The 15,531-nt window shown below is 41.4% G+C and overlaps 1 protein-coding gene across 1 annotated transcript in view; it reads right to left on the bottom strand.

Moving 5' to 3' along the window:
• The window catches only part of LOC121865857 (guanylate cyclase 32E-like), a 77,456-nt gene that overhangs the window by 43,938 nt on the left and 17,987 nt on the right, over nt 1-15,531 (bottom strand). The window contains 1 exon segment of the mRNA XM_042365412.1: nt 904-1,083. Coding sequence (XP_042221346.1) covers nt 904-1,083 — 180 coding nt within the window.

The following is a 15,531-nucleotide window of genomic DNA, read 5'->3' as shown; positions in this document are numbered from 1 at the left end:
TCTCTCTCTCTCTCTCTGTCTGTATATTTCTCTCTCTCTCTCTCTCACTCTCTCTCTAACACACATATTCTCTCTCTCTCTCTCACACATTCTCTCTCTCACTCTCTCTCTAACACACATATCTCTCTCTCTCTCTCTCTCTCACACACACAGAACAATTTTATATAGCCTCGAACAGCACCTGAATGTTATAATGAAAATAATGCGAGGATGTACACACACACATACACACACACACACACACACACACACACACACACACACACACACACACACACACACACACATATATACACACACACACACACACACACACACACACACACACACACACACACACACACACACACAGAGTGATTATTTTAATGTACCAACCGTTTTCAACCTCCGTGTTTATCCTGACTTTCCTCTGTTTGTTCTCCATAACCTCTCATAACCTTCCCCTTACCTACCATAACCTCTCTATTACCTCCCCACACCTATCCTAACGTCACCTAAACCTCCCCACATCTTCCATAACCTCCTTTAACCTCTCAAAACCTCACATAACCTCTCCACACTTCACCTAAACCTCCCCACATCTTCCATAACCTCCTTTAACCTCTCAAAACCTCACATAACCTCTCCACACTTCACCTAAACCTCCCCACATCTACCATAACCTCCTTTAACCTCTCAAAACCTCACATAACCTCTCCACACTTCACCTAAACCTCCCCACATCTTCCATAACCTCCTTTAACCTCTCAAAACCTCACATAACCTCTCCACACTTCACCTAAACCTCCCCACACCTACCATAACCACCCGTACCCCACCCTAACCTCCCATAACTACCTCAAACCTAACCTTCCAACTTCACCATAACCTCTCCACATCTACCCTGACCTCCCATAACCTCACCTTGACGGCCTCTTTGATCTGGAGGTAGTTCCTGGTGTGTTCCGTAAGTAGAACGAACTGACGCCAACTGTACGCTTTCATGAGGGAGATAAGAGCCTTCACTATCTTGGTTGAGGCTGGCATGGTTCTGGCTACGGTGTAATATTTAGTCTTGTTGCTCACACGCTGATCAGCACACTTCTGTAAATGAAGTGTAAAAAAGTGTAAATTAATGGTTTGTAAATGTTGGTATATATTATGTAAAAGAAGGTGTAATTGCTGTAAATGAAGTGTAAATTAATGATCTGTAAATGTTGGTATATATTATGTAAAAGAAGGTGTAATTGCTGTAAATGAAGTGTAAATTAATGATCTGTAAATGTTGGTATATATTATGTATGTAATAGGCCCCTGTCTCATCAACAGAACGTATTATATAAATGGGTCAATACATCTGATATTATATTCAGATTCACCACCCTGTAACTTTCCACTGTCTATGAGTAAGACATGAGATTGACACGTGAGCGGGCAACTTACCCAAGAGGGCGAGACCCATAGCTCAGCATTCCTGTAAGCACGCACTGCGATGCCCCTAAGCTTCAGTAGCTCACCTCAAGTCATATCGTAAGGACGTGACCTAACGTTTATCATACATAAACGCCGTCCCTTTCTCATTCACTCCTAGACAGTGAGACTTACGGTTGATATACACTCAGGAATTATATCTACAACCTTTTATAATAAAACAAAGGAACTACCGTTTGGGTTAATTGGACAAGCAGCCGATTCATGTAAAAGAAGGTGTAATTGCTGTAAATGAAGTGTAAAAAAGTGTAAATTAATGGTCTGTATATGTTGGTATATATTATGTAAAAGAAGGTGTAATTGCTGTAAATGAAGTGTAAAAAAGTGTAAATTAATGGTCTGTATATGTTGGTATATATCATGTAAAAGAAGGTGTAATTGCTGTAAATGAAGTGTAAATTAATGATCTGTAAATGTTGGTATATATTATGTAAAAGGTGTAATTGCTGTAAATGAAGTGTAAAAAAGTGTAAATTAATGGTCTGTAAATGTTGGTATATATCGTGTAAAAAAGGTTTTGTCTCACTCGCTGGACTGTACTTCTGTAAATGAGGTGTAAAAAAAGTGTAAATGAAGTAGTAAAATGTTGTAAATCAGATGTAAAAAGGTCGTGAATAAGGTGTAAAATCTGTTGTAAATAAGGTGTAAATTAAAGGCTGTAAATGAAGTTTAAAAATTTTTGCAAATCAGATACAAAAAAGTTGTAAATGAAGTGTAAAAACTTTTGTAAAATTGGTGTAAATTAAAGGCTATAAATATTGGTAAAGGATGGCTCTGATTGGTTGATTCACTAGCCAATGAGAGACCAGAAATAAACGCTTGAACCAATAATAATTAAACTTCATATCAATACAAAATAAAATTAACATAATGAGCATTAAAAAAATTACCCTATTAATTTATTCTAAAAATCAAGATTAATTTATAATTATTTCAACACAAAGAAATACCTCGATGAATTAAATATTCTAATTAATTAATAACTTTATAGAGAATATTGGGTAATACTCTTCTTCCGTTTTCTATAAGGGATTTAAAGATCTATTTCCCGTTTTCTAAGAGTTTAATCATATTGTCCTGTCTCTCGTTTTCTATTGTCCTGTCTCCCGTTTTCTATTGTCCTGTCTCCCGTTTTCTATTGTCCTGTCTCCCGTTTTCTATGTTAACTGTATTACGTCACAAGTCAACTTCTTCCATATCTGTCGTCCATCAGTGTACCAGACTTAACCTGTTGTTAATATCAGGGAACCAGTTTAAGTACACTGTCTATATCACTACTTAATATATTACTACTAATAAACTTTACTTACTTAAAATAATAAAGAAATACTTATAAATTGTGTGTAGGTTTTATAAGTTATTTTAATGTTTCTTACCATTGCTTACTGCTGTACTATATTTATCATTATTATAAATTATTTCAGCGCTCTCGAAGTCATTTTAAAGATTAGATCGAATTTTAAACGTCACTTTAGGTAGTATATATATAAATATCTTATTTAAGGTAAAAACACACTTAGAAATTAGTTACTAGAGGAAGAATTAGTGGAACATCCTCCAGCGTCGCCGCCATGTCACGCACTGAGGTCTTGCGGGTCTTGGCGGGAAATTGAAGAATTTGAAGTTGTCATAATTTATCTTGAACGTCAAAGCGCTTTTACTTTAATCACTTAATACTAATTTGGGTAATTTTAAATTTCATAATAGTTATATGATACTGCAAAAAAAATGTGAAAGCTTTAAAAAAAAATTATGTTTATTAATGTAAACCAGCTGATGGCTGGCCAGGCGTTTTTGGCGGGAAAACCTCACGCGATACTAACATGTGTATTCTAAAAATTTTCCTAATTTTGACAATATTAGCACGATAAAAACTTAAATAATACGGTAAATAAAAAAATTATTTGTTCATATGGCATATGGATGGAAAATATGTGTTTGTAATATAAATGAAAAAAAATAATATATTTATACCATCAACTGTTTAGTCAGGCGACAGATGTGTTTGCAGAATTAATTTGTCACCTTACCGTAAATATTTTTCATTACGCTTCAAATTAACATCATGAAAAACTAAAAAAAAATTATTATATACAGTACTTATAAAAAAAATATTTGTTTTCATCACAGCTGCCGAGTCATTTGGCCCAACATTAGCGGGAACTTATTATGGCGACTTAATCACATATTAATCATATTTTCATTCCGTTTGATATGAAAAATAACTAAAAAAATTAATCATCAATTAAAAAATATTATAAATGAGTTTAATTTTTATTTTCAATTTGATTTTAATTCCGTTTTATTTAGCGATTTTGTGAATGTGATTTATATGTTGTGATTGGCTGCCTGATTTGTATTCTGGACTTTGATTGGCTAATATATTGGCCAACACGAGTATTATGGTCTGTGATTGGCTGTCTCCTAGTTGTAAGAATTCGTTAATTAGTCGTATCTATCTGTCTGTCTGAGAGAGAGAGACCTGTATTCAGTTGAACAGATCGATAAACAGAAATACCAGATATTCACACACACACACACACACACACACACACACACACACACACACACACACCAAATATTGGGTACTGTACTAAAGCAGATGACACCTTCACCTGTACTGGCTCTGCATGACACCCAACTGCTCTCTCTCTCTCTCTCTCTCTCTCTCTCTCTGTCGATAATAAAATAAAGAAACCTTCACGTACTAAAAATTTTGCAAAATTTTAAAGAATTTCAGACAAGCCACAATTTTTCCCCCGGTAGATATGAATAAATATTGGTACACAAAGGATCCGTCTAAAATCATCTGGTGAAACAAAAGAGCATAAATATTCCTAACAAATGACGGGTAAAATAACAAAAAAAAAAGAAAAAGAAAAATATTACGTATTTGAGATAAAGAAAACTTATTTATAGGCATTTTGAAAACGACATAGTCACACAGACGAACCAAAAAGAATGCCATTGATTCAGACGTCAATAAATACTGAAACAGACGGAAATATGGAGAAACAAATGAGCATCAGGAATCTAATCACAACATAAGACGATTGAAACAAAACCACAAAACATGTAAATTCTCCCCCCAAAATAATTAAAATCAGACGTAACTACATAAAATAACACCAAATTAAACCAAATACCCTCACAAACATTATTCACTGACCCTCACCGGTATACATTAGCACTGAAAGCGATAAGCGAACGTAAAGTGGCGAAACAAAAGAGCATCAGGGATATTATACTAACGTGGGATTGAGCACTGGTGGAAGGCGAGAGAGAGAGAGGGTGAGATAATGCATATACATCACCGCTCAATACAGTGTGTGGATAGAGACGGGGAGGAGACCCAGGTGAAGGAGAGATAAGAGACAGGAACAGACAGATAGACAGAAAACAGTGAGAGTAATAATTGATTTATTTGAATATAATGATTGATAGATAGATTGACGGGGAGAAAAACAGACAGACAGACACTGAACAATATCCTAACTACCGTACCATCAACAAAGGGTCGTCAGCATCAGCCCCCAGAGACTTAATTACAGGGGAAAATTCTCAATAATGCCCAGAATTTTAACATTAAGACGAAAGAGAAGAAATTAAAGGCATTCCATTTTGTTTAGGTATTTTTTGGGGAGCGTTTCTGTATGTTTGTCGGTAATGATCTGTCTCTCTGTCTGTCTGTCTGTCTTCTTATACCTCTTATCTACCGTCTACCGTCTACCGTCTACCGTCTACCGTCTACCCAGCACTAGGCAGCTACAAGGTAAACAGGAGGTTCGCCAATACCATAACAGCTGACATGAATAATTGATGGCGGGTCCTGCCAGCCCCAGTTCCCACCTGTTATTATACAGGTATGTGCTGTTATTATACTGTTATGTGGTGTTATATCATGTTATGTCATATTAACACAAACTATGACTAATCAATGTGTTAAATTCACCATAACTAACATCAAATACATAATGCAGTGTACGTTAAATTTTACCATTGTATATATATATATATACACATTACATTACATATTAGTGGTGAAATAAATGTATTTTACCTAGATGCCTCTCTCTCTCTCTCTCTCTCTCTCTCTCTCTCTCTCGCTAAACCCCTCCTGATCCATAAAATCAAAATTTGCCGAGTGGGTGTAAATGCATCTAGTTCCTCAGCACACACACACACACACACACACACACACACACACACACAGAATCTCTCATCTCTCACTCTTCTCCTCCCCTACACTCACTAAACTCCTCTGATCCCTTTATTAAGAATTCCAGAGTGAATCTAATTGTATTCAGATCCCACAAGACCACCACTAACACGCACTGAGCCCAGGAGGTGATAGATCGTCACGCTCTACACCGCAACAAGTGTATTCACTGGTGTCATCTGTAAACAACTAACTACTCGTGTTCATCTTGCTGTAAAAATAGAGCCACGGGAAACACTGTGTAAATCTGGGACTGGCAGATGTTTTTAATGTTTGGGATTGGAGGCAAAAATCGGGTGTCGTATATATATATACTTTTTTTTAATTGGAGGTAAATTCTGGGTATTTTTCGGATTGGAGGGAAATTCTGGATATTTTCGGATTGGAGGGAAATTCTGGATATTTTTAGGATTGGGGGGAAATTCTGGATATTTTTCGGATTGGAGGGAAATTCTGGATATTTTTCGGATTGGAGGGAAATTCTGGATATTTTTCGGATTGGAGGGAAATTCTGGATATTTTTCGGATTGGAGGGAAATTCTGGGTATTTTTCGGACTGGAGGGAAATTCTTTTTAGTATTGAGCAAAACTGTCTAGGGAAGCTTAACCACGACTGTACAGGGAAAAAGAGAAAATCAAATTTAATTTCCCCAACTTTACGGAAATGCGGATACTTTTTTTCGTGAGATAAAAAGAGTTAAAGAGGGTTGATAGTTCGGTGTGATGGATGTTGAGGGAACTGGTGGGTAAGAAATAGTCGTTTTTATCCTATTATTAGTTAATCTTGGACTATTTACCTACATCGTTGCCAACCAAGATGAGGATGTCGCTCTGGTCAAGCCAATACAACCAACAACAATGAAAATTAACCAAACCAAACTAAACATGCCTGAATCACTCGGTTAGATCAAGATTGGTTGGTTTCTAATCCCAATCACCATTCAATTAACTAAATCCTCACTAAATTAATCCCTAATCCTATTAATTAAGGAGTCAATTATTATATAACTCATCACTTACCTATAATCATACAATCCAGCCGCCATAATGTAGGTGACAGAGGATTCATCTCAAGTCATCGAGTCATCCCGCGCCGGTTGTTGAAGATAGCGGGTATTTCTTGCTTATTATCATGTTTATCGTCTATTAAATACATTCTACACTATTCACTTTCATCGTCCGGTGTCTAAACTATATCAAGATGCTGATAATTTACAGGAATTCACCATAAGTAGAGAACACTGATAGTTTTTCTTGTTAATATCTGATAGTCTGGTGCTCGCAGCTGAGAGTTTGTTTACATTATGGATGGCTTCACCAATCATCGCTTCAGCTTCAGTTGATGTCCAATGATAGAAAAGTACCACGAACAGAGCAATTACGTGACTATATTTTTTTCGTGACTATTTAAATAACGTTCGTGTGTGTAAGGGAGGCATGGAAGGGACACTAATTTGATATGTGTCCACTTGTGTCCAGGATGTGAATAGAGAGAAAAATATTTTAATTTATGTCTCTCTCTCTCTCTCTCTCTCTCTCTCTCATTGTTGCTATTGCACTTGTTGATATTATTACTGTGATTGTTGTTGTTGTTAATATTACTGTTATACCACAACACAGTTCTCTCTCATAATCTTTACTGTGTCACAAGCTTAAAGACCTTAGTTGTTGGGGCGTAGTAATAAAATTGTACCAATAGCGGTTGCATTCACAAATAATTTCTTTTTACAATCAGAACTGTTATTTAGAAATAAAATATAATAAATCTCTTAATAAAAGCTCATAAATTTTCGTAAAAATGAGCTTATAGTGTTTTTTGTTATATTTAATGCGAATTTCTTTACTTAAAAAAAAACTTAATATTTTTTGACGATAATTAAACTTTACGATTGTTTGAAAGAGATTCCAATAATCTATATTACAGACATGAATATAATATACTAAAATTATAAAAAGAGAATCGCATTAATATGCATTCGTAATTAGTAGAGAAAGAAAAATGAGACATGAATTATAATCGCAAACTCGCTTAATGAATATCCGCCAAAAATAGTTTTGGCGCCTTGTGGCAGAGGACACGATTCGATATTTTACAAATTATTTATTTATATTTGTTAAATGCCCTTTTTAATTACTGAGACGCGTTAAAATGATATATCTAATTTACTAGATCGTTAAAAATTTTATATACGATCAATTAAATAGAGATATTATACTTTTTCTAATTGAATCGCTTATCGGTAAACATGGAAGACCCCGGAGATAACTGATAGCATCTAGCAAGCAATTTTGTCCTTAAAGTATTAATTTCCAGTATATTTTGCAATCATTTAGTAAAGAAACTTGTAAGGTATTTTATAGGAACTTGTAACACCTCTTTATACTTAAAAAAAAAGACTTAGAAATGTGTTAAAAGTGACTTGAAAACGATGAATACTGAAGCGGTCGAGTGAGGGAGACTGTGAGCGTAAGTTATTTTCATATTTTTATCCATTTTGAGACTTTATTAATTATTATATCTTCTAGCATCAATTATAAAACCATATAGCATCAACATACACCTAAAGATAACATAGAAAAGTATTATTAACTTACTAAAAACGATAACCCGCTCCAGGTAGCCATAACCCGCTCCAGGTGGCCATAACCCGCTCCAGGTGGCCATAACCCGCTCCAGGTGGCCATAACCCGCTCCAGGCTAACACGCTCCAGGTGGCCATAACCCGCCCAGGTGGCTATCCCGCTCCAGGTGGCCATAGCCTGCTCCAGGTGGCCGTAACCTGCCCAGGTGGCCTAACTCGCTCCAGTGGCCATAACCTGCCAGGTGGCCATAACCCGCCCAGGTGGCCATACTGCTCCAGGTGGCTGCAACCCGCTCCAGGTGGCCTAACCTGCTCCAGGTGCATAACTCGCTCCAGGTGGCCATAACCTGCTCCAGGTGGCCATAACCCGCTCCAGGTGGCCATAACCTGCCCAGGTGGCCATAACCTGCCCAGGTGGCCATAACCTGCTCCAGGTGGCCATAACCCGCTCCAGGCTATAGCCTGCTCCAGGTGGCCATCACCCGCTCCAGGTGGCCATAACCCGCTCCAGGTGGCCATAACCCGCTCCAGGTGGCCATAGCCCGCTCCAGGTGGCCATCACCCGCTCCAGGTGGCCATAGCCCGCTCCAGGTGGCCATAACCCGCTCCAGGTGGCTATAACCCGCTCCAGGTGGCCATAACACGCTCCAGGTGGCCAGATCAGGGTCCACGAGGCCACAAAAGGCCATAATTCTTCCCTGGTGACGCACAATGAACAGGAAACTCTTTTGAGATCTTGTCGTTTGATTTACCTTGTTTCCACTTTCTAGACGCACCGACGGATAGAGACGCACCGACGGATAGACGTACCGAGGATAGACTTATGGAGGATAGACGTACCGATGGATAGACGTGCCGAGGTGAGAACAAGCTGCTATCGGGTAAGTACAGATATTCGGATTCTCCAAGGATAATACTTTAGCTCTCTCTCTCTCTCTCATTTACAATAGAGTCTCAGTGTGATTTTGACGTCATGGAAGTTAATGTATGATTCTTCTGTTATTATTATTATTATTATTATTATTATTATTATTATGTACTATTATTACTTTTATTATTGTTATTGTTGCTGTTATTATTATTATTATTATTATTATTATTGTTGTCGTTGTGATTATTTCCTATTTAATATGTATGTAACTGTAATTAGTGTGAAGGTAAGCAGGTAAGGGTTTAATTTGTCTTCCACATGAGGTAAGGTTTATCTTCATCACCACAGCACTATAGAGGACAGGTAAGGTAATGATCATATATCTTTTGTTTATATTTAACCCTTTGAGTGGCGGCAGGGGTATATAGGGTGTTTGTCTGTTTGTCTCTCCTGAATAAAATCGTTCCTCGTTAACCAGAAGAAAATGCATAAGTGGTGAAGTAATTACGGTTGTGTTAGTTTATGTATTGTGTTAGGTTAGGTTAGGTTAGGTTAGGTTGGGTTGGGTTGGGTTGGGAGGAGCTCGGAGGGTTAGTAACTGGATAAGGAGAGAGGGGAATTCTCTGAGGAGGGAGGGGAAATAACCTTGGTGGAAAAGGAAATTATCTGGGGAAAACTTAACTCCAGGGTTGAGGAACTGTCTGGAGGAGGAGGAGGAAGGTACACTGAGGGGGGGGAACTGTCTGGAGGAGGATGAAGGTACACTCAGGAGGGGGGGAACTGTCTGGAGGAGGAGGAGGAGGAAGGTACACTCAGGAGGGGGGGAGGAACTGTCTGGAGGAGGAGGAGGAAGGTACACTCAGGAGGGGGGAACTGTCTGGAGGAGGAGGAAGGTACACGTTTGACTCATCTCCCTAATTTGCCTTTTTTGTCTTCTTCACCCCATTAGCATATTGTTATTATGTATTCATCTTTCTAGACCCACAAAGTCACTTCCCTGGAATGAGTTTTGAGGACGATGACTTAACCCTTTGAGGACGATGACTTGACCCCTTGAGGACGATGACTTAACCCTTGAGGACGATGACTTAACCCTTGAGGACGATGACTTGACCCTTGAGGACGATGACTTAACCCCTTGAGGACGATGACTTAACCTTGAGGACGATGACTTGACCCTTGAGGACGATGACTTAACCCTTGAGGACGATGACTTAACCCTTTGAGGACGATGACTTGACCCCTTGGAGGACGAATAACCCTTGAGGACGATGACTTAACCCTAGAGGACGATGACTTGACCCCTTGAGGACGATGACTTAACCCCTTGAGGACGATGACTTAACCCTTGAGGACGATGACTTGACCCCTTGAGGACGATGACTTAACCCTTGAGGACGATGACTTAACCTTTGAGGACGATGACTTGACCCTTGAGGACGATGACTTAACCCCTTGAGGACGATGACTTAACCCTTTGAGGACGATGACTTGACCCCTTGAGGACGATGACTTAACCCCTTGAGGACGATGACTTAACCCCTGAGGACGATGACTTGACCCTTGGGGACGATGACTTGACCCCTAGAGGGACGATGACTTGACCCTTGAGGACGATGACAACCCTTGAGGACGATGACAACCCCTGGGGGACGATGACTTAGCCCTTGGGGACGTGCTAGCCCTAGGACGATGACGGCCCTTGGGGACGATGACAGCCCTTGAGGACGATGACAGCCTGAGGACGATGACTTAACCCTAGGGGACGATGACTGCCCTTGAGGACGATGACAACCCCTTGAGGACGATGACAACCCTTGAGGACGATGACATAACCCATTGAGGACGATGACAGCATGAGGACGATGACTAGCCCTTGAGGACGATGACAACCCTAGGGGACGATGACGACTGAGGACGATGAAGCAACCCTTGAGGACGATGACTTACCCCTTGAGGACGATGACTTGGCCCCTGGGGACGATGACAACCCGAGGACGATGACGACCTTGAGGACGATGACTTCCCTTGGACGATGACAACCCTGAGGACGATGACGACCCTTGAGGGACGATGACAACCCCTTGAGGACGATGACAACCCTTTGAGGACGATGACTTGACCTTGAGGACGATGACAACCTTGAGGACGATGACAACCCTTTGAGGACGATGACTTGACCCCTTGAGGACGATGACAACCTTGAGGACGATGGCTTAACCCTTTGAGGACGATGACTTGACCCCTTGAGGACGATGACTTAACCTTGAGGACGATGACAACCCTAGAGGACGATGACTTGACCCTTGAGGACGATGACGCTGGGACGATGACGCCCTTGGGGACGATGACAACCCGTGAGGACGATGACAACCCTAGAGGACGATGACGCTTGAGGACGATGACAACCCTAGAGGACGATGACACCCCTTGAGGACGATGACAGCCTTGAGGACGATGACAGCCCTTGGGACGATGACTTAACCCTAGAGGACGATGACTTTACTTGAACGATGACAACCGGGACGTGACTTACTGAGGACGATGACATAACCCATTGGGGACGATGACCCCTTGAGGGACGATGACAGCCTTGAGGACGATGACAACCCTAGAGGACGATGACGACCCTTGAGGACGATGACAACCCTTGGGACGATGACTTGACCCTTGAGGACGATGACTTAGCCCTAGGGACGATGACTTAACCCTTGAGGACGATGACTTAACCCCTTGAGGACGATGACTTACCCTTGAGGACGATGACTTAACCCTTGAGGATGACTTTAACCCCTTGAGGACGATGACTTGACCCTTGGGGACGATGACAACCCTTGAGGACAATGACTTTAACCCCTTGAGGACGATGACTTGACCCTTGAGGACGATGACAACCCCTAGAGGACGATGACTTAACCCTTGAGGACGATGACAACCTGAGGACGATGACAACCTTGAGGACGATGACTTAGCCCTAGGGGACGATGACAACCCTTGGGGACGATGACTTAACCTTGAGGACGATGACAACGCCTTGAGGACAATGACTTTAACCTTGAGGACGATGACTTGACCTTGAGGACGATGACTTGACCCCATCCATCCTGCACTGTGGTGATACAAATATAGTCACTTGTTTATGCAGTCAACAAATCATGGCCGGGGCTTCAAGGTGTGTGCGTGTGTGTGTGTGTGTGTGTGTGTGTGTGTGTGTGTGTGTGTGTGTGTCTTCCGGAACCACTTACATATTCTTAAGTTTCTCGTCCAAATTCTCAACGAAAAAAAGTTTACCAGTTTTGTTGTATAATTATTCTGTTGTGTGGTCTTGTTTATCTGTCTGTCTGTCTCTGTCTCTCCACGCTCCTCTAGTCTATTATTCTCCTCCTCTTCTGTTTCCTCTCCCTGTTTTTGTTCACTGTTTCTCCCCTAACCCTTCATTCTCCCCTTCTCTCATTCATTCCATTTTTCTCTCCACCTCCTCCTCCTCCTCCTCCTCTCCCTCTTTCTCCACCTCCGTAACCTCCTCACCCCACCTCCTCCATCACCTCCTCACCCCCACCTCCTCCACCACTCTCTACCTCCTCCCCTCCCTACTTCCCTCTCACCCCCCCACAGTACCCCAATATACGTAATTTATCGTAATGCCAACTTACGCCTCAATGGCCCTTAACTCTCAGGGTGCTTAAGGGGAGGGTAAGGGTGGATTAAGGGTAAGGGTAGGGAGTTAGGTTAAGGGGTAACAGGTAGGGTTAGGTTAAGGGGAGGGAAGAAGTTAGGTTAAGGGGTGAGGGGTAGGGTTAGGTTAGGGGTAAGGGTACAGTTGGGTTAAGGGGTAGGGGTAGGGTTAGGTTAGGGGTAACAGGTAGGGTTAGGTTAAGGAGGTGGGGTTAGGTTAAGGGTAAGTGGTGGGAGTTGGGTTAAGGGGAGGTAGAGGGTAGGGTTAGGTTAGGGGAGGGCAGGGTTGGGTTAGGGGGTAGTATTATATAAGCATCTCGTGTTGGTTCGTCCGTAATGCCGTCTATTGGGTGACGGACTTTCTGGTATTTGGAGGTTAATTGGTATTTACCTTTGGATCACCTGGTTGGGTTAGGTTATTGTTATTGGTGTTGGTGGTGTTGATGGTTTTGTTATTGTTGTTGTTATTGTTGTTGTTATTGTTGTTATTGTTGGTGTTTTTTGTTATTGTTGTTGTTATTGATGTTTTGTTTTGTATTAGTCTTATTTCTCTCCTTACTCCCTTTCTCTCCCCTTTCTCTCATCTCTCCTTCACTCTCTTTCTCTCCCTAACTTTCTCTCATCTCTCCCTTCCTCCCTTTCTCTCCCTAACTTTATCTCCCTAACTTTCTCTCCCTTCACTCCCTTTCTCTCCCTAACTTTCTCTCACATCTCTCCCTTCACTCCCTTTCTCTCCCTAACTTCTCTCACATCTCTCCTTCCTCCCTTTCTCTCCCTTTCTCTCACATCTCCTTCCTCCCTTTCTCTCCCTAACTTTCTCTCACATCTCTCCCTTCCTCTCTTTCTCTCCCTAACTTTCTCTCACTTTTCTCCTTCACTCCCTTTCTCTCCCTAACTTTCTCTCATCTCTCCCTTCCTCCCTTTCTCTCCCTAACTTTCTCTCCATCTCTCCCTTCACTCCCTTTCTCTCCCCTTTCTCTCACATCTCTCCCTTCCTCCCTTTCTCTCTTTCTCTCATCTCTCCCTTCACTCCCTTTCTCTCCCTAACTTTCTCTCACTTTTCTCCCTTCCTCCCTTTCTCTCCCTAACTTTCTCTCACATCTCTCCCTGACGCGTCCACTGGCCCTCTTCTCCCCAGTTTGTATTTATATGCTGTACTCACACACACACACACACACACACACACACACACATGTACACACACACTACACACACAACCCACCACCATACAACCCACCCCCCACCCCTACAACCCCCACCCCTACAACCCCACCCCTCCACCCCACCATTGCCAGATCGTCAGGGTTATACAAAGTGAGGTGTCAGGGCAGTGGATGGCGCACCTTTATCTGGCAACACTGACTCTGTGATTTTCTTCCAGGGGCGGGGGGGAGAAGAGGTAATTTTTTGATGTGAGAGAGAGAGAGAGAAGAGAAGTCTTGGATGAGAGAGATGATAGAAGAAGAGTGAAAGAAAGAGAATAGAGAGCAACTAAATCCAATCATCAGTTGAAAAATTTGATTCATAAAGACAATTTTTATTGGTTCCTCGACAATATTTTTCGTGAAGGATTTATGGTATAGAGATTTGGAAATTTAACCCTTAGAGTACGATGACTTAACCCATTGAGTACGATGACTTAACCCATTGAGTACGATGACTTAAACCCATTGAGTACGATGACTTAACCCATTGAGTACGATGACAACCCATTGAGTACGATGACAACCTTGGTACGATGACAACCCATTGAGTACGATGACAACCATTGAGTACGATGACTTAACCCATTGAGTACGATGACATACATTGAGTACGATGACAACCCTTGGGTACGATGACAACCCCTTGAGTACGATGACAACCCGATCGATGACTTAACCCCTGGTACGATGACAACTCTAGTGCGATGACAACCCTTGGGTACGATGATCAACCATTTGAGTACGATGACAACCCATTGAGTACGATGACAACCCATTGAGTACGATGACAACATGAGTACGATGACAACCCTTGAGTGCGTACAACCCGGGTACGATGACAACCTTGAGTGGGTGACAACCCCTTGAGTACGATGACAACCTGAGTACGATGAAACCTTAGTACGATGACAACCCTTAAGTAGAGACTTAACCTTGGTACGATGACAACCCTTGGTACGATGACAACCCTTGAGTACGATGACTTAACCCCTTGAGTACGATGACTAACCCATTGAGTACGATGACTTTAAGTGCGATGACAGCCCCTTGGGTACGATGACTTAACCCCTTGAGTACGATGACAACCCCTTGGTACGTTGACCTCGTACTCAAGGGGTTAAAGATGAAGAGAATTGTATCGTAAAAGGTTTCCAGATGTCAGTCACAGGAAGCTAGTGGGAGGTCATTGTTGACCTCAGTTGTATTAACGATATGTGACCTTTATTTTTATACCAGAACGTTTCATGTATAGTTTTGGGTCAACGTTTTTATTCGTTTGTTTGTTTTCGTTTTTATGATAATTGACGAGTTTGTTGTGGTGTTTGTGTGTGTGTGTGTGTAGGGACAAACACACAATGTCCACTATCTGTTGATTGTCAGTAAACACTGTATGGTCGAGAAGAGAGAGAGAGAGAGAGAGAGAGAGAGAGAGAGAGAGAGAGAGAGAGAGAGAGATTAACAGATGGATAGGAAGATAGATGGATCGATAGCTAGATAGACAGACTCAAA

The sequence above is a fragment of the Homarus americanus genome, unplaced genomic scaffold (assembly GCF_018991925.1).
Source record: "Homarus americanus isolate GMGI-L3 unplaced genomic scaffold, GMGI_Hamer_2.0 scaffold34354, whole genome shotgun sequence".
NCBI classification, from domain to species: domain Eukaryota; kingdom Metazoa; phylum Arthropoda; class Malacostraca; order Decapoda; family Nephropidae; genus Homarus; species Homarus americanus.
This window is presented reverse-complemented; position numbering and strand designations above follow the sequence as displayed.